The sequence below is a fragment of the Chlamydotis macqueenii genome, chromosome 5, assembly GCF_036417535.1.
Source record: "Chlamydotis macqueenii isolate bChlMac1 chromosome 5, bChlMac1.mat, whole genome shotgun sequence".
NCBI classification, from domain to species: domain Eukaryota; kingdom Metazoa; phylum Chordata; class Aves; order Otidiformes; family Otididae; genus Chlamydotis; species Chlamydotis macqueenii.
Genome location: NC_141560.1, coordinates 54,419,190 through 54,439,048, shown reverse-complemented (window position 1 = coordinate 54,439,048; position 19,859 = coordinate 54,419,190). Strand labels below are relative to the sequence as shown.

Here is a 19,859-nt window from a genome sequence, read left to right as displayed (position 1 = left end):
GGACCTGAAAGGGCCAGACGTATCTGGCAGGTTAACTCGTGGCTCAGGGAGTGGTGCTACAGCCAGGGCTTTGGGTATCTAGATCACGGGGCGTGCTTTGAGAAGCCCGGGCTGCTAGGGGCGGATGGTGTGCACCTAACCAAGAGGGGGAAGAGTGTGCTTGGACAAAGATTTGCCAGGCTCGTCCGGAGGGCTTTAAACTAGTGTTGCTGGGGGAGGGGGAGCACAGTTCAGCCCACTGCTGTCAGCATGGCGCCAGTGCCAGCACCGAGGGTCCAGAAGCAGAGGAAGGAGCACAGATAAGTGCAAATGAACCTAAACTGCGATCCAATAGCACCCCTGTCGCTCCAGCCAGCAAGCCGGCTTTGTCGGGGGCCCAGCTGAAGTGTCTCTATACCAATGCACGCAGCATGGGGAATAAACGGGAAGAGCTGGAGATGCTTGCACACGAGCAGGGCTATGAAGTCGTTGGCATCACGGAGATGTGGTGGGATGACACATATGACTGGAGCGTCAACATGGAGGGGTACAGGCTTTTTAGAAAGGACAGGAAGGGGAGACAAGGAGGGAGTGTCGCTCTCTACGTCAGCAACCGGCTGGAGTGCGTGGAGCTCCGCCTGGGGATGGAGGAGGAGCTGACAGAGAGCTTATGGGTCAAGATTAGAGGATGGGGACGGACAGGGGACGTCACGGTGGGGGTCTGTTACAGGCCGCCTGGCCAGGAAGACAGAGCAGATGAGGCGCTCTATAGGCAGATAGGAGCAGCCTCACGGTCACAGGCCCTGGTCCTCATGGGGAACTTCAACCTCCCTGACATCTGTTGGAGAGACAACACGGCAGGGCACAGGCAGTCCAGGAGGTTCCTGGAATGCGTGGACAACAGCTTCCTCCTGCAGGCGATAGAGGAGCCGACAAGGAGGGGTGCCATGCTCGACCTTGTGCTCACCAACAGGGAGGGGCTGGTGGGGGATGTGAAACTAAAGGACAGCCTTGGCTGCAGCGACCATGACATGGTGGAGTTCAAGATCCACGGGGCAGCAAGGAAAATACATGGCAAGCTCTCTGCCCTAGACTTCAGGAAGGTGGACTTCGGCCTCTTCAGGGACCTGATGGGCCAAGTGCCATGGGAGGTGGCCCTGGAGGGAAGAGGGGCCCAGGAAAGTTGGTCTATATTCAAGGAGCACCTCCTCCAAGCTCAGCAGAGGTGCATCCCGATGAAAAACAAGTCGGGCAAAAAGGCCAGGAGGCCGGCATGGATGAGCAAGGAGCTCCTGGACCAACTGAAAGTAAAAAAAAGAGGCCTATAGAGGGTGGAAGCGGAGACAGGTAGCTTGGGAGGACCAGAAGGAGGCTGTGCAAGTGGCCAGGGATAAGGTAAGGAAGGCCAAAGCCCTGGCAGAACTGAATCTGGCCAGGGATATAAAATGCAACAAGAAGAGCTTTTATAGGAATGTAGGGGACAAAAGAAAGTCCAGGGTAAATGTAGGCCCCCTCCAGAAGGGAACTGGTGTCCTGGTTACCCAGGACATGGACAAGGCTGAGGTACTCAATTACTTTTTTGCCTCGGTTTTCACTGACAAGAGTTCTTGTCCCACCACCCAAGCTGTAGAAGGTGCAAGCAGGGACTGCGAGAATGAAGAACTGCCCACTGTACTCAAAGAGCAGGTTTGGGATCATCTGAGGAACCTGAAGGTGCACAAGTCCATGGGACCTGATGAAATCCATCCGCGGGTCCTGAGGGAACTGGCGGATGAAGTTGCCAAGCCACTGGCTATTGTATTTGAGAAGTCGTGGCGGTCTGGTGAGGTGCCCGATGACTGGAAGAGAGGGAACATAACCCCAGTTTTTAAAAAGGGGAATAAGGAAGACCCAGGTAACTACAGGCCGGTCAGCCTCACCTCTGTGCCTGGCAAGATCATGGACCAGATTCTCCTGGAAACCATGCTAAGGCACATGGAGAGCAAGGAGGTGGTTGGTGACAGCCAACATGGCTTCACCAAGGGCAGATTGTGCTTGACCAATTTGGTGGCCTTCTATGATGGGGTGACGGCATCGGTGGACAAGGGACGAGCAACTGACATCATCTACCTGGACTTGTGCAAAGCTTTTGACACTGTCCCACATGACATCCTTCTCTCTAAACTAGAGAGACATGGGTTTGATGGACAGACCACTCGGTGTATAAGGAATTGGCTGGATGGCCGCACTCAGAGAGTGGTGGTCAACGGCTCGATGTCCAAGTGGAGACCGGTCACGAGTGGCGTCCCTCAGGGGTCCGTGCTGGGCCCAGCCCTGTTCAACATCTTTGTCGGCGACATGGACAGTGGGATAGAGTGCACCCTCAGCAAGTTCGCCGACGACACCAAGCTTTGTGGTGCCGTTGACACGCTGGAAGGGAGGGATGCCATCCAGAGGGACCTTGACAGGCTGGAGAGGTGGGCCCGTGCCAACCTCATGAAGTTCAACCAGGCCAAGTGCAAGGTCCTGCACCTGGGTCATGGCAATCCCAGGCACAAATACAGGCTGGGCGGGGAATGGATTGAGAGCAGCCCTGAGGAGAAAGACCTGGGAGTGCTGGTGGATGAGAAGCTTAACATGAACAGGCAATGCGCCCTTGCAGCCCAGAAGGCCAACCGCATCCTGGGCTGCATCAAGAGGAGCGTGGCCAGCAGGTCGAGGGAGGTGATTCTCCCCCTCTACTCTGCCCTGGTGAGACCCCACCTGGAGTACTGTGTCCAGTTCTGGAGCCCCCAACACAAGAAGGACATGGACCAGTTGGAGAAGGTCCAGAGGAAGGCCACAAAGATGATAAAAGGGCTGGAGCACCTCTCCTATGAGGACAGGCTGAGAGAGTTGGGGCTGTTCAGCCTGGAGAAGAGGAGGCTCCGGGGAGACCTTATAGCAGTCTTCCAGTACCTCAAGGGGGCCTACAAGAAAGATGGGGAAAGGCTGTTTAGTAGGGCCTGTTGTGATAGGACAAGGGGTAATGGTTTTAAAATAGAGGGGGGTAGATTTAGATTAGAAATTAGGAAAAATTTTTTTACGATGCAAGTTGTAGAACACTGGAACAGGTTGCCCAGAAAGGTGGTGGAGGCCCCATCCCTGGAAACGTTCAAGGCCAGGCTGGATGAGGCTCTGAGCAACCTGATCTAGTCGGGGGTGTCCCTGCTACTTGCAGGGGGGTTGGACTAGATGACCTTTGAAGGTCCCTTCCAACCCTAACCATTCTATGATTCTATGATTTACTAAGTCAGGAAGGCACTATGGTTCCATGCCACATCAGTCTGCACTGAGTCACAATCCTCCTTCTAAATTGCTCTGGTTCAATTCCTGTAACAATGTCATTTGGTTTACAGGCACCATGCAGCCAAAATGCTCCCTCCTTCGTACTGGAAAATATCAGAAGTCAAGTCAGGTGCCAAAAGAGATTACAGTTGTTATTTATTGCTTTGATAATCAAAAGGATGGAAGCAGAAGTGGCTGAAAGCTGCTACATTTCAATTCCTGAACCATCCAAAATGAATAGCACTTATCTACTACCACTAACAGGACAAAGCAAAATGAATTTAAAAGAAAGGCAATGTAAGGACTAGCACTTGGAAGTTTTTTTTTTTAATGAAATGGACTGTGATTTTTTAAAAAAACTTCCAAGACATATGAACACTTTCTCTTCAATAATTAAAGCTAGAATAGGGACAAATACTAGGATATTATTCTATAAAAGTGAGGAGAGGGTTGCATGCCAAAATGCTAGCAGTATGTTCTGATTTGTCAAGACCAGGGCAGGGGGGCAACACAAAAGCTTCAATTAATAAAGGCAAAAATTATTTTTACAGGTCACACTGTTTGTAGTCTGTTTCCCTACGTAAAGATTTGTACTAAATAAAAAAGACTTGATAATTAAGTCTACTAAAATCTTCTGATCTTAGATTATCTCAAGTAGAACTAAACTGAAATCTCCTTTATTCCCATAAAAAGTATCACAATGTTCATATATGTAATACAGAACACAACCATATTATAAGACAGTTTATTCCTAAATCAAACACTTTATCAGAGTACAGCAAAATTAAGGAGTTTGTTCTTCTGGTTATTCTAGAATTCTATGTGCCACCTGAAGTCCAGAACAGATTTGACACCATCATCCATATCACAAACAGTGACGACTGCCAGTGTCTGACAAGTTACTCTCAAGAGCAGTGCTTAGCTAGTCTTCAACTTCTGTCCTCCATCCTCCTGGATGAGAGGGATGAAATTCCAATCCAAATCTAACTGTTCTGAGCAGAATTTTAAAAGCTTACCTTTGAAGTCTTTTAACTATATGTTAAAAGAATAATCGTACATTTAAAAAATGCACAATAATGTGCATCAGGGTCAAAAGTTATTGAGTCAATCTTCCATTAATAATCTTCCACTGAAATTGAGGCTTGATAAGGAGTCATATGTTACAGTAACTAACCGGAAGTAAAACTTCAAAACAAGTACTTTGGAAGAAGGTTTCCAGTTATAGCCTCAGGAACTGCCAGTTACAAAGAATTTTTTGAATGACACGCAGTGTTCCATCAACAGTGCTTATTTAAGGGAGGGAAGACAATAAACAGGTATTCTCACCTTTTGAAAACAGCTGTTTCAGTTTTAGCATCTACAGTAAGGCTCAGTGTCTCCTTCATGCTGCCATTCATTACTGTTTCAGTTACCTTGTCTGCATTTTCTACATCATCCTCTCCATCTGAGCTGGCCTCCATAGCAACACTTCCTGGGGCTAGATATATATAAGTAATTTAGTACATGGCTGGTTATGTTTTCTGTTTCATGAACAAGCACACTAGTCAATATAACCAGTTTTGCACACTTCTTGAATTCTTCCTTACAGAGAAAGTCACCTTTCCGCAACCCCCACTATACACGTATGTAGAGCATAAGTACTTCTTACAGATGGCTTAAGGAAAAGTCACGTTCTGTAACTTTTTTTTTTTCCACTTTGCAAACCACTTAATGTTTTAGATTGACAATGGTTACTGCAACAGGTCGGCCAGAATAAGACTTTAATAGGATTACAGTGATGTATTATTTTTCTGTACAGTCAAATTCATTACACAAGCCCACACAGTACAAATTTGACACTAAGTTTCCAAGTACAGACAAGCCTTTGGGAAGTCCAGTCTCCCTGGACTTCTCATCTGCACTTCTTGTTCTGTCAATAATACACACAAAAAGCTAATCGGCACATGTTTGGCCTTTAACCACTTCATACATGTAGAAGAAAGAATTAGTCATGCATAGCGAGGTAACTTGGAAGGGAATGAGCAGGAAGGGGAAAGTTGAACATGTTGAGGCTTCTGGCCTATTGCCACATAGGAAGAGACTAGAGGCTACCACTCTTCTCTGGCATAAGCTCAGCTAATTAAGTGCTGATACAGGTGAGGATTCTCTAACAGAACACACCCAGCTTCTTTGTAATGCTTTTCTGTTCACCATATGTAGGCTTTTTAGAGGTAACAGTAACACTGGCTCCTGTTTGAAATAGAAAACTGTTTTAAATAGTTCAGAAATACTTTGACAAGTCATTTTCATTACCTGGCAGAGCCAGATGAGAGGTCTCTGGAAATCTAAATTTTAGAGTTTGGGGAGATCTTTCTCAGGTACAACTCTTAAAAATCAATCTGTTTGCATTTCTGAATGCGGTGTACTTACTTTCTAGCTGTGTTGCAAGAGCAGTTACATTTGCACTCAAGGGATCAATCGCGTCTGTATTTGTTTCCATTTCCACAGGAGAATTACTTCTTAAGGAATCTTTTGAGCTTCAAAAACAAAGTAAAAAAGCTTTAGAAATATTTCTTAATAGTAAAATTACACGTTCTTAAAACAGCATTTTTGGTTTTATATCGAAGTTATGAGGCCTAGAATGCTACTGAAACTGAATGACAGCAAGTTTGTCTTAGGAAGACATGTTAAACAAAAGTTTAGTAATGCAAAATCCACCAGAACTGAGCTGACTGAGCATATGTTTGGGGATGGTTTTATTTTCAGTTGTTACATTTGTTTTGATTACAAGTAGTATTGCACATGCCCCTGGTAAATAAGGCATACAAGTATCACTGGCTCCTTACAGTGTGTTCAACATTTTTAACTGACTTAAAATGCACTCTTTGCAACCTGAAAGATGGTTCTCTGCTGAGACTGCCAATACAGTCATTGTCCACTATGGAAGCGATTTTACCACTTAATCATAAACACAGTATAATTACAAGTTTTTCATTCTGAAGGAACTCAAAAGGCAAGATTTGTCTACTTGAAACACTTCTTAACATTTACAGAATTATGTCTTTTCTATCCAGAAATGGGGTAACTCCAAGCTTTTGTTTTCTAAACCCAGAATTGTTATCAACTTACCTGCCTCAAGCATGAAACACTGTTTTATGTTGGAAAAATCAATCCTAGCTGTTTAACATCCAGAAGGACAATTGAGAGCCAGATATATAAAAGGAAGAGTCTTTGGATTGGAGAAGGAATCAATTCTTGACTGCTAGTATTTTGCAACTCAAAATCTACACCTACACTATTAGGTACTTACACAGAGGACTTCAGTTATTTTTTTTTTTTAATGTAGAGTTCAAGCCAAAAAAAGGAAAGTGTATCTCAGGCATTCTCAATATAGTGCAGAACTGCCTAACCTAGGCATCACAGCTGCATAACCATCCAAGTTTTAAAAAAAGAAAAGCCAAAAAAACAAGTCTACTTGCTTTGTAACATCCATAAAACAGAATCAGACACATTTTATGACCTTTAAAAATCAGAGACCAACGTTAAAGGACTCAAATATTCTTTAAAAACCATCTAAAACCATGAGACACTAGGATCCACCTATCCTACAAAAGCCTGCTATGGGGCAGATCACACACAGATAACTGCTTTAACAGATGGGGCCCTTTGGATACTACACACCTTGTATTATACCAGTACACTACCAACACAGGAATTGGTAGAGATGGACACTCCAAGGAAACCAAACAGCAGCTGCCATTACATTTAGCAGTAAAAAAATTGCCTTGACTCACTAACACTCTTACCTCAAAGAGGACGTGAACTCTGAAAAGGAAGCCCAGCCAGCTTCTTTTGCTGGTATAGGTTCTTCTGTACTCCACACATCAGACCCAGCAGAATCTAGATTGGCACCATGTGCAGTCTCCATGGGTACATCAAAGTTAGCTGACCAGTTTGGTGCTGAAAAACCATCAACAGGTTCATTAGGAACAAATTTAAATAAAGAACATGAGTGCACATACGCCTAACACTCTGATTCTCTATACGTACATCCCAAAAAGAGCAGCAAAATTGCTAACTAGACTTTAAAGCACATGCAGAAGAATCCTCTATATACTATTAAAAATGAATGCATTCCCTAAAAGGGCAACTCTGCTAGTAAAGCAGAATTTTTGATACAGTAACTCAGAGTGTTCTGCTAAAGACTGATATAGCTTATCTGAAGAGCAAAAACAATAAACCATACTAGATCACAAGTATAACCCCACTTTATTCTTTAAACTAACATCAACATCTGTTACCACTTTTCAAAACTAATTTCTATAGTAATTAAAAAAAACAAACAAAAAAACACAACTTAAGAGTTTTCATCCCTTTTTCAGTTTCCTATGCACATTTTCCTGAACACAGAAAGCGAGAATGTCAACTTAGGTATGAGCAGTCTAAATAATTTCTCATGCACTAACACCCCTGTTAAGTTTCAGAAAAGTTTAAAGCTTTTTAACACTTAAAATATTTATTGGGATTTTAAATTTTGGAGCAACTGTGACTTAACCACGTCTAATTTAGGATAGGTCAATCCAAAATACTTCACCTACCCAAGGGAAACATGTTTTTCATTAACACTTACATACAAAAAAACAGGCTGAAAAGGAAGCTTTGACTAGCAATTAGAAATTCCAACCCAGGCAGATATGGGAGGAGACCCACATGGATCAAAACTTGTTTGACACACAGATGCCAACGACACCAATCTGACAAAAGAAAAGAAAACCCTTAACTCTTCCTTCTACTTTAATTTAATTCCTTACAGTCTAGATAAACACAGGGCTTTTACCTACAGATATTGTCAGTTTAACCAAAGCCAGTTTAGTCTACTGTGATTTGAATGTTTAAACCAGTTACATCAGTTAAATTTCTACATAAGAGTCTACTGATGCACATCTTTCATTCACATATGAAACCAGACCAATGCAAATTCATTTGGCTTCTGTAGGAAGTATTTTAAAAGAGCACTGTTAGATGAAAAGTTGGTCTGAAAGGCGTCTAGTAAAAATAACCATATTTTAGGTTTGGAGATTAACAACTTATTAGTTTTGTAGGCATTCAAGATATATCAATGATTACATTTCATCCTTCTCTTCCCGATTCCTCCTCCTTTTTTTTCCTTCTTGAAGAATAGAAACACTTATTTTAGAGAGACTACGTAACTTGACTCAACAAAGAATTCAAACTTCCCAACATTTGCATGCTGTGTTACAAGCAATCTTTACGGTGGGAAAGATTACTTTATTAAGACAGTTGGAATAAAAACAGTGAACAAGAAAAATTCCTACAAAATAAGATTGCTAGATCTAACACCTTCCTATAACTCAAAGCAGTGGAGAGAAAAGCTACGTACGTTCACTTAAGTCTACTTCCATTTTGTCCTCTGTATTGGTGTGTGATTCAAACAAGTCTTGTTTTGTTCCATCCTCCTCTTCAGAGTCTGTACTTTCTTCACTGTCCGTACTGCCCGAACTTAAAATACAAACAGACAGTTTACATTCTGTGTTTAGTATCAGAACCTGGGCACAATGAAATACTGGAGAGTTTGCGGCTAAAGAGAACTACAACAGCTGTCATTTCTGATAGAATGACTTGGGGTATAATTCGTTAGCTGTTAGTATTCCCTTCATTTCTCTCAAAAAAACCCAAGGTTGAAGGTTTTCACTTGAGCATGTAAAGAGGCCATCTTCCCCCCCTCCATCTGCAAGTAAGAGACACAGACTGGTTTTACTTCTGCCATATAAAAGGGAGCAGAAAAGGAAAGCAAGGTATGGTATCGGATCTGTATACGGAGATTGTTGGTCTATTTGGCCTCTTCACACTAAACAGAAGTGCTGAAATTCAAAACTCTCTTTGACACCAATCTAACAAGATATAACTTGATTTAGTTTAAAATCTAACAATCAATCTATTCTGATTCTATAAATCTATATAAATCTAACAAATCTATGTTAATATCTCCCCAACTGTATTCCAGTCCATTCTTGTTAACTACATACATACTTTACACCCTATGGGCAGTCTCCCTTGCTGGTGAGCACAACTAACACAAAAAGCAAGGTAATGTGAGAAGGTAAGGATGTCCCTGAAACACATGACAGTAAGTAACCACAATATCATCAGACAGAATAATCTATTTTGTACAGACAGTATTAGCAACATGCATTTCAAAGGTTGCAAGGGAAGAAGAAATTGGGTTTGTGCATGCAGCCACAAGAAACACAGAAAATCCAGACTACCCTGGGACAAAATTCAGTAGATGTCAATGGAGGCTGCACAGCCCTGAGAGTTTTGGAGACCAAATGCTCCTTCACCTCATTGCCTCTTCCTACGCAGTTTTGTCCACAACCACAATGGTACTGAAGAGAGGACAGCAAGGTCTACAGAGATGAAGAGCTGGACTGCCTTGTCTAAGACAAGAATGGCCAAGTAGGTTTAAAAGCAGAGGGAAAGAATAAGCAGCAGGAAAAAAAAAAAAAACAACAAGCTACAAAAATTGAAGTGCAGGACAAGTTGAGTACGCAGGGCAGCTGTCGCCATCTTCTGCAAAATTATGGCTGGAAGACAAACGCTAGAGCCATCCCTCTACTCATTTCTCCAACAGAATGGAAATAGCTAGTTATGTTGGACAGTCTAGGCTAACAGTCAGCCTGAACCAGAAGACATGCTCAGTATGTGGGTTCACTATACTGCTATTTGGATGAAAACACACATTTCTCACCTGGAACGTCGCTGGGACTCTGGTGTAAATGCAATATGTTTCTCTTCCCAAATGTCTTCCTCATCAGATCCACCATCATCAAACTGCTGTATCCGCTCCTTACAGCATGCCTCAAACAAGGCTATATTGCCCTAAATACGGAAAAGTATAAAATCCGTATTTCTGAATAATCATTCTACTTAGATTAGTAAACATTTTGGAAACATATGACTATTCTGATAAGATTCTTAAACCAGTGGGCAAAAAAAAATATTTCTCTAAAAGCAGCAGAAAACCAGAATGTCTTAACAACTTAAAGTTGTCAAGAAAATATTCAGTGGTGCTTGTTTTACTCAGCTACTAACAAGCTGAGTAGACCGCCAAAGAACATCTAGGAGTTTCCATCATGTTTAAGAACAGCACACAGGAACGACATGGAAGAGCTTTTCAGATAACCAGACTGCTACGTACTCCAGCTTTACTTTCTGTAATGGAGTTCATTTCAGCTCAACTGACAAGTAATAGCTAGGGTTGAAGTCTCTGTCCTTTCTTTCCAGCCACCACAATCTCACTGGAAGACTGAAATAGCTTCTATCCATAAAATAAAAGCATGCAATATGCACAAATCAAATCCAAACCTGTTCTTGAACCCAGCCATACAAATTAGAGCAATTCTGTTTATTACTGACCACAAAGAAAAACAGTGTCTTTCAATTAGAGAATCTCATGATGAAAGAACAAAGCAGGGTACTGATAGTTTAAAAGACAGTAATTTTTCTGACAGTACAGGAACACATACTTACACTTTCATTAGTATTGAGGGTAAAGTTGATGTCTGAGACCCGATCAAAAGAAACACTACAAAAAAAGCAGATGTTTGCAATAAAGCAAGATGTTGTATAATGACATGAACACATTACATTTCTCTTAGGTTTCTCATTTTTCAATAATCTAAAAATACAAGATTAAAGACAGAGTGGTTTCCAACATAAAACAGTCAAATTCCACACTGAGGAGACCTAGCAATCGTGATTTTTCTAACTGTGAAATATCTTAAACAAAAATGCAAAATAACGTCATGTCTACCTTACAGTTAGCTGTGAAGATGCAACAAGTCTAAGCAAGCATAAATGAAGTGATATAGGCAAATCTCAAATACTGTTCTGCTACGCACTTGAAAAAAAAGTAGGCCTAAAGAATGTCTTATCTGACTATGGTCTACTATGATACAGCTCAACATTCTGCAGAGATCTGTGTTAGCAGTTCTTATACCCTTCTAACTGATTTCACCACTCTATAGATGGACCTTTCAACACAAAGAAAGTGAAAAATGCAGTATCAACTTCTGTTTCCTAAATTAAAAAAAAACAAAACAAAACAATTTTTTTTAAAAAGCCAATCACTGAAGTTTTTTTTCCAAAATGAACACTAAATATTAGCATAATTTAATGTGAAGATATGTAAAGCCTATGGAGCAGTTTCACCAAAGTAATTACAAACATGTCTTAGACTAAATATAGCACTAGACAAACTAGATCTCCAGGGAAAGAAAAGGAAACAGAGGAGGAAAAAATAGGAAATACTACCAGACTTTCAGAAGAGTTAATATATTTCTTCTCTAGCCACACAGAGCAGTGCAATTCAGCAGAGCACGTATTACCCTTCCTCTAATCCTCACTGCATTACAAACTACAGAACAAGGTAAGTGGTCTAAAGGCACGTCAGTGTTTAGTGCGACTGAATTATTGTGCAAGTTACCATTTGAATTACTGTACATGTATACTCTTATCTGCATGTTCTTGCATCCCAAGCCATGAATTCTTAGAAAAATCAAGATCAACTTTGTTTTCAGTAAGAAATCCCATTCTTCCCCTTTCCCATTATGGCATCAGTTTACTTAAAATCTGGTATCTTTCTTCAGTTCTACGTGGCATGTTTTTGTTGTGGTTTGGTTTTGTTTTTAACCTGACCAAGATTGTTCTTATTTCTTCATCACTTACCCTATTTGCAGAAATGAGTCTTAACTGCCTTGACCTCGAAAACAACAAAGGTAGATTTATGATGCCCTTCCTTACTGTCCCCTACAAGAAAGTACACTCACAGACGTTTTGTTCCTGTCACCTTTCCCAGGAAAACTTCGAAGTAGAGCTATTCATCTGGTGTGGCACATAGATTCAACAGGGGGGAGGGGTGGGTGGGGGGGAATCACTTTGGGGCATGGAGAAAGTGAAAGTACCCCCAATAACGCCATCACATTGGGCAGACATAGCTTTCAAAAGCAGAGTTATTTATTCACAAGTACTGTGCTCTCATGTTGGCACAACCAGCATATTAGAAACAGAAGATAAACTGTTGCTTTCCTCTATAAATTGTTGAGACTTCTATCAATGCACAGAAATGGTACAAAAAACCAGCACTGATGACAACTGCCTCATCAGTAGAGGCTTGTATTTATCATCAGCAAAAATACAGCCAAATACACAATAAGAAAGGAGACTCCCGAGACCATAGTCAAAGCCAGCATAATGTCATACTCACTTGCCGATGTCATCTTGATCAGCAAACTTCTCATCGTTGAAGCCAAACTGGTCAATAAAATTGGACGTCATTTGTTGCATCTGATAATCAGAAAAGGCCTGGCAACCCCAGGACCAACGACAGTGATATGATGATTCTAATAATACTCTAAATCCTATTTGCCCATTTTGCTCCAAAGAAATAAAAGTCTCTCTAATCTAAACATAAAGGACAGGAAAAGGATTTGTCTTAACCTTTGAATTTTAAATGGTAGCACTGACTACACACCTACTTACATTTACTGACTTGAAAGCTAGTCTTATAGCAGCTCTTAATAAGAAAGTTAAGTCTAGTTTAACCACATGTTAATCAGCATCTTCCCAAATGCACCCCAAAGAAACAGTGGAACAATACAGTATACTAGATTAAAGAAGAAGCTGCCTTTGTTCAAAATAACATGAAGTTACGAATGGTAAGAACCAGAAAAGTACATTATATATAGATACTAAAGCACAGTTGCGTATTTATCATGTAGTATCACTAGAACTATCAGCCTCAGGCACACACACCAGTAGTGACTACTCAATATCTAGGAGGAGGAAACTATTGACCATTGACTCAACTGTGTTTTTTTTTATTTATTTTTAAATTTTAAATAAAGATGCTACTGTCAACTGCCAGTAGATGGGTACATACACATTAAGGTACACATAGGCATTTTCTCCTATCCATAACAGCAGTTTTTGTCCCTTATTTCCCAGCACTATAATTAAATTATCACACATTCTCTACAGACTTTGAACAGTGTTATTTCCATGTGTAAAGTCAGCAAATGTGAAGATATTCTAGGAAATATAGCTGTCATGTCAGCTCTCTTGGTTTCTTGTCCAGGTAGCTAAAGGGACACAGTATACAGACAAAACCTTTGAAGAAGGTGGTGAAGATGAACAAAGTGAATACGGGGGGAAAAAACCAAAAGAGAATGGTCAAAAAAAATCAAGTTTGGACTAAGGCATTATGAAAACTGGAGAGGGAAGGAAAAAAAAAAAAAAAAAAAAGATATAGACGAATGAGGTGTACAGCAAGACGCTATCAGGGCTGGGAGTAGGTCTGAAAAATCCTCATGACTGGTAGGGTTACTATGCTAAGGCAGGCCAAAGGAAGAATTTTTACATTTTGATCCCAAATTTTGAAGTCTGATAGTTAGTTCTGAAATACTAGTTGTATTAGTACCAAGTCCAGAAATTTATCAACATTACACAGGTAGACAATCAATTACTGACTGTTCTCCCTATAAAATAATTACTCTGCTAGAGCTGGTTACTGAGTTTTCCTTTCCTGTAAAGTGTTTTCACTGTTATGGATATTAAAAAGCATGTGACAAAGACATTAGTGATTTACCTCCTTGAGAAGAAAAAAACCCCAAAGTAGTTAAACAGATTTGTTCTGTTTTACAAAAGGTGCAATCATTAAGAGCATCGCTCACCAGGATAAACAGAAAATCAAATTAAGGCATGACGTTTACGACACCAGCTAGTTGTAAAACTAGTGTGAAATCTTACCATCACATCGAAGTTGTCTACAAGCATATAAAATGTAGTTAGGAACTGCTAGCGTATCTCAGACCATAGACAGTTCCATCTTGTTCTCTAATATATATTCAGTACGCTTAAAAGAGAAAAAAAGTGGTACTAAGCTGGTGGAGAAAAACAACAACAATGCTTTCCTGGAGTAAAAGTTTCCAGAGCCATAGCAAGACAGCACATTAAATACTGCTAGCACAAGAAACCTTACAATCCAGGACTAGGTGACTGAACATTTTTCAAAGATGTCAGTTTTGAAGTGTTACTCAAAAAGTGTTTCTGTGAAAAAGAGAAGAAAAAAAAAAACCTTCCCTTCTGGAACAAAAAAAATACAGTATTGACCTAGATTTGAATGCCAAAAGAAAGAAGTTACAGTAAATGTAATTCTGCACAGGTAGAAGTTAAATTTTACAAAAATAAACCAAAGATGAATAAGTTCCTTGGTACTCCCCCCCCTTATCCAACTCCTAATGGGTCCACTTGAGTTTTGGAAATCTACCTCCTGTCTCCTCCTTTAATTATCCGTCTAGAATTCCAGCTGAAGCCAGAGGCATCTTTATGCATTAATATGTGCAGCTGGAGAATGTTTTAAGTAATTTCAAAGCAATTTCAAAGCATTTCCCATCAGTTATTTATCTTGTCTAGTATCATGCTTGCCTCACAAACAAGTAAAAGTTTAGCTTAGGGAAAAAAAAAATTGTGACAAAATTTAAAGGAACAGCACTAGACTATTTGCATTTCTCCAGATTATCTACTTGGAACTGCTGGAATTGTCTAGGCACAGCAGGTCCCTACGGGGATGCATGAAAAGCACAGAGATACTTGAATATCTAGATCTTACTTTCTCACTAGAGCTGCTACAGAGAGCATTCAACCTACCAAGTTAGTATTCAGGTGCACCTTACATGGACAAAATCACTGAATCAGATAAAAATGCATCAGATTCTTAAAACCTGAGCCACCACCCACACTACAAACTTAGATAAGTAATTATTTATTATAAAAACTGTAGAAGATGCATAAAGTACCAAAGCTAGTCTTGGACTACGTAGGTACTACATAGTTGCTAGCGTGAGCTCAAAGATTTTGGTTAATAACCCAGACAAGTAACGTGTTCTACAGAAGGGATCTATCGGCAGTCTTGTGTCGCATGGCTCCCACTCTTTCACCACCAGTGAAAGAACTGGAAGAGATGTATATTGCCAATAGGACAGAATATTACAGAAATGTTGTCATTCTTCATCAAACTAGCACCAATAATCTCCATAATCACTCACCGCAAAAAATACTCCAATACCACAACTATATTAAACACCGTATCATTGTCAGTCAGCCAGCTATGAAACCATTAAAATTTCAATAAGGACACAGCTTTGACTTACGCTTTCTGTCTGGTACATCTGAAAATTCCCTAGGCATTCTCAATTTTTTCTTATATTAACCAAATGAAAAATAATTATATTTGAAACATCCACAAATGAGTTGTCATAAGCATATACTGAATTTAAAAATAAATTAAAGTTCATCAGAAACTTAGTTCAGAAAAATTTGGCTATATACACTTGCCAGCTATCAAGAGTCTATAAAGCCAAAAACATCCAAGCTGCTAAATACAGCCTGTCACAGGAGTATACTTAGCTCTTCATTGACATTGTTGTGACAGCTGCAGAGTTTGACATTTTGCCAAAAACGAAAAAAAAAAAAAAAAAAAAAAACCAAACATATAACAACAAATATCCAGGCTTCCTTGTTTACCCAAAATAAGGGTCAACATTTTAAAAAAAAAATCTATTAGCAAAACCAAGCAGAAACCCATGTTTGCTTTCATAGCAATTCACACTTGCCAGAACACACAATTAGAAGTCACGATTTCAAACTTCTACATCTAGTAAGAACTCAAGTTAATGTAGAAACTGTGTTCAACTTAGCCAGAGAGTTGGCATATATGTGTTCTTATGCATGAGTAGAAATCTGCATCACAGCATGATCAAGGACTAAAAACTGGAAGGTACACAAAGATAAATACTTGTGTTAAAACCCACACCTCTAGGCTTGATAAAACACAGTAGTGTGCATGGATACACATCCAAGTTTTATTTTAAACTTTCTAGATTTGTATTTGCTTGTGACAGAAACACAATTTCCACTGCTTTTTAATAATTTCCTATTTACTTTTACAGAAAGAGCAACTTATGCTGTTGGAAGAATTCAACTCACCTGCTGCAAAGAAGAATCCTGTGAGAAGCCAGTTTCTTTGAAGTCAATTTCATCATCACTGGAAGAATGAATGTGGCAGGTAGTAACCTATACAAAGGAATTTAGTCATTTGCATAGTATATGACAGTCACTCAAGTATACTCACACTATTTGGCTGAATCTTCACAGTCTCACATTGAAACAATACATGAAATGATTTTTAGTTTTCCCAACTGCTATACCACATAAAACAGCCCCTGAAATACTTCAGTAGCATTAACACATACGTATTAGATAGTCCAAAAAAGCCAAAGCTTTTGACTACTTGAGAATGTCTATTTAACATCAAAAAGTCAGTCCTACAGCAGACAGTTATCTAAAACTAAATGATACAAAACTTGCATCTTGTCTTTGTACTGCATGAAATATATTGAACAGCAAGTTAATTAGTAGTCACCAAAATACCAGACTATATACAGAGATCCTCCTCTTTTCCTATATATGGAATATATAACAATTAAAGGGAAACTCTTAGGTGTCTACAGTATTTACAAAAAGATAAAAGAATTAAACTTCAGAAATTAGTAACTGATGTGTACTTGCAGAAACAGAGTTGTTGCCACAGCAACTACTGCTTTAAATATTACCCTTGAAAGAAGAGATTTTTTTTTTTTTAATGATCTGACACAGAACTAGTGGGAATAGCTTGTTCAGTGACACTGCTATCTAAGCAACATGTTCTTGGAAGTTCAATCAGAAGAGCACTCAAAGTAATTTTCACTAGGACAGCAATTATCTAAAGTGACAGTAGTGACAGATGACCCTTAAGACATACTCCATGAAGAATCACTAGTATAAAGCAAATCTACAAATAACAAAATTTATACCGCACTATAATATGCTGCAGTATTCTACAAAGCCCTATACTCCATGTTACATATTCTCAAGTGAAGTCAGGTGGTTTACCGATTCTTTTTATTTTTTTTAAGAAAATACAAATCTGTATAGACTGAAACACATGCAAGGCTTCAGACAAGACAGACCCCTTCCTGTGCTCACACAAACATCACAGGACAATACTACAGTTAGGACACACGTGAAAGAGATAAATAAAAAAGTGATTACCTGAAGTATATTGTGCTTTTATGCTTTTTCATCTGTTAGCATAACACTTATTTAAAAAAAATAATTGGGAGTGCTTTATTTTTGCACATCTACCATTCGGCCCTGCACTGCAATTTACATACTAGAAGTACCCTGACTTCAAAGTTAGTGAAATTCTGAAGGTAACCTGACCTATCGACATTAAAACTGTCAGTAAGTGGGAAAAACAGTAATGCACCAAATGATTTCTGGGCTTGTTGTGTCTGGAGAAGAACTGTTACATCAAATGATGAACCAAGTCCAGTGAAGCTTAGGGCTCAGAATATATTTATGGAATATTCTTGCAAAGTCTGCACACTTCAAGGTAATTATATGACATTCCACACCACAAGCTGGGGTGCCCTAGATACTGTCACCCTCATGTGGGCACATTTTGAGAGGACAAAAGTTAACACACTACTCCTACAACTGCAACTTGCTGGGGGAAAATACACCCCAAATCAAGTAAGAAGTTGTTTGTTTAGTTTTAGTTACTGCTAATGAACAAGTTAATCCACAGTAGAAATCCTGCCCTTGACTGCTGTAATAGAAACAACTCAGGACTTCGCTAGACATAGTGTTCTCTCCCCCAGACTCTCCCTTTGGGAACCAACAGGACATAAAGTCTAAGATACACGAGTTCTCTTGTTTTCTGACAGCTGCTGTAGTTGAAGCATAAACCTGAAAGGAGAAACTAGCATTACTCCACCCTAATAAATAAATGGCAGAATTATGCCAGGGGAGGGAGTGGGAATGACCACTGCAAATTCCAGCAATTATTATCCAGTAATTATTTACTTAAAGTTCCTCACTGTTCAGACCAGTCACTTTGTAACACTAAGACACAGCACAGGCACTTTTTGCAACCAATTCATTCTAGTGTGTGGCATTTTTTTGCCTCATTTTGTGGTAAATATTCTGAAGTATTTTCCTTAAGAGAAAGGAGCTACACTGATTTTTAAGGCAACCATGAACAATTTGTTCTTCAGACTGTTATTTTGAGGCTTAGGGAAGATATAATCTCCTCACCTAGTCTTTAAGTATATTTCACAAATGTTCAATACCATGACTGATATTGGACGGATGCCATAGAGACAAATCTGAAATTATACAGTCTCTTGTACAAACTTAGTATTACAAATTGTAATACACAACTACTCCACACTTGTTTAATTTTCAGCTAGGTAAGTGTAAGTAGGTAAACTTACTGAAGTACTGCCTACCTTCTACCAGAAACACAATTAGCACTGGAAAAACAAAAATAAGCTTCCTGTAAAGTCTGTAAAGTGTTTTGGAGAGTCTTTCAGACAGTTCTGCTACACACTCACTTCTCAGTCTGCAGTTACTGTTGTTTTAGAAAACCTAATAAGAACTTGTTTGAAAGACAGAAAAGCCTAAAGAGAGAGAAAGAGTGAAAGGGATAAAGCATTGACAGACTTACAATTGATACCCCTGATGTAAAACATCTGAAAAACAGCAGCCTTACAGCTGCAGCAGCAGACCATTATCCATAGGACCCCAGGACCACATACCTTGTTCTATTCTAGTAAATAGCTTTTTGTGGAGCACCAAATGACTGAATCATTGAAAGTACTCACAACATCAGTTATTTCCACAGTCTTCATACAGCTAACTTAATTTTTAATGAACTTCACATCATAAGAGTATAATACACAAAGGTCAGATCATCTCAGCTTAGTAAATTCAGTAATGTGACTTAAGAAGATCAAGTACAACAGTAAACCACAGTTCTGTCATTCAGGAACTAATACATCACCCATGACTAGATTCTGCTCAACAGCTTGCCTAGGACAAGAAAGTCTTGACCCAAGTAAATAAGTCTATACATGTAAAGCTAATCCATAGAAAATTAATCTTGCTGTGGGGACACAGAAAACCTGCACTTTAAATCAGGTATATAGTTTTTCAGGTATAAACATGAGTTCTGATAAGCTGTAGTTTTAACCGAGGATGCTTTCATCAACTTACAGAAGTGCTCAAACACTCAGACACACTTAATTGTCCAGGCTTATACATGGAGAAGACAGGTCTATGGAGACCAAAGCACACATCACAAGCATGGATATTAGGGGGCAGTATGACTGGGAAGAAATACTGTGGGGGTGTGCTTTCAGGATACACCCATACAATAACCATAACTTAAACTTGACTCAGTAAAACAACAAGCTGAGTTTTCAATGAGATCTATCTTTTAATATCTCCCACACCACACTACACTGTCCATTACTGCTTATCTTTGAATTAAATGCAAATCCAAGGCTCATGAGAATTGATCACGTAAACAGAAACAAAGCCTGTAACTTCAGAAATTCAAAGATACAGTACTTTCCAGATGGCAATTTAGACACAATAATTAATTTTAATGCTTTATATTTCTATTTAACTGA

General features: G+C 39.6%; 1 protein-coding gene across 10 annotated transcripts in view; it reads right to left on the bottom strand.

Annotated features, from left to right (window-relative positions):
• Positions 1-19,859, bottom strand: part of PPP6R3 (protein phosphatase 6 regulatory subunit 3) — a 69,995-nt gene that overhangs the window by 9,901 nt on the left and 40,235 nt on the right. For 7 of the 10 annotated variants that reach the window (XM_086749963.1, XM_086749955.1, XM_086749956.1 and 4 more), the window contains 8 exons: positions 16,330-16,416; positions 12,551-12,648; positions 10,816-10,870; positions 10,034-10,164; positions 8,666-8,784; positions 7,071-7,224; positions 5,695-5,801; positions 4,612-4,762 (listed from right to left, as the gene is read on the bottom strand). In XM_086749963.1, coding sequence (XP_086606089.1) covers positions 4,612-4,762; positions 5,695-5,801; positions 7,071-7,224; positions 8,666-8,784; positions 10,034-10,164; positions 10,816-10,870; positions 12,551-12,648; positions 16,330-16,416 — 902 coding nt within the window. Of the gene's footprint in view, positions 1-4,611; positions 4,763-5,694; positions 5,802-7,070; positions 7,225-7,894; positions 8,019-8,665; positions 8,785-10,033; positions 10,165-10,815; positions 10,871-12,550; positions 12,649-16,329; positions 16,417-19,859 lie in introns of those variants that run through there. The other 3 variants (XM_086749961.1, XM_086749958.1, XM_086749962.1) reach the window with 2 other exon arrangements.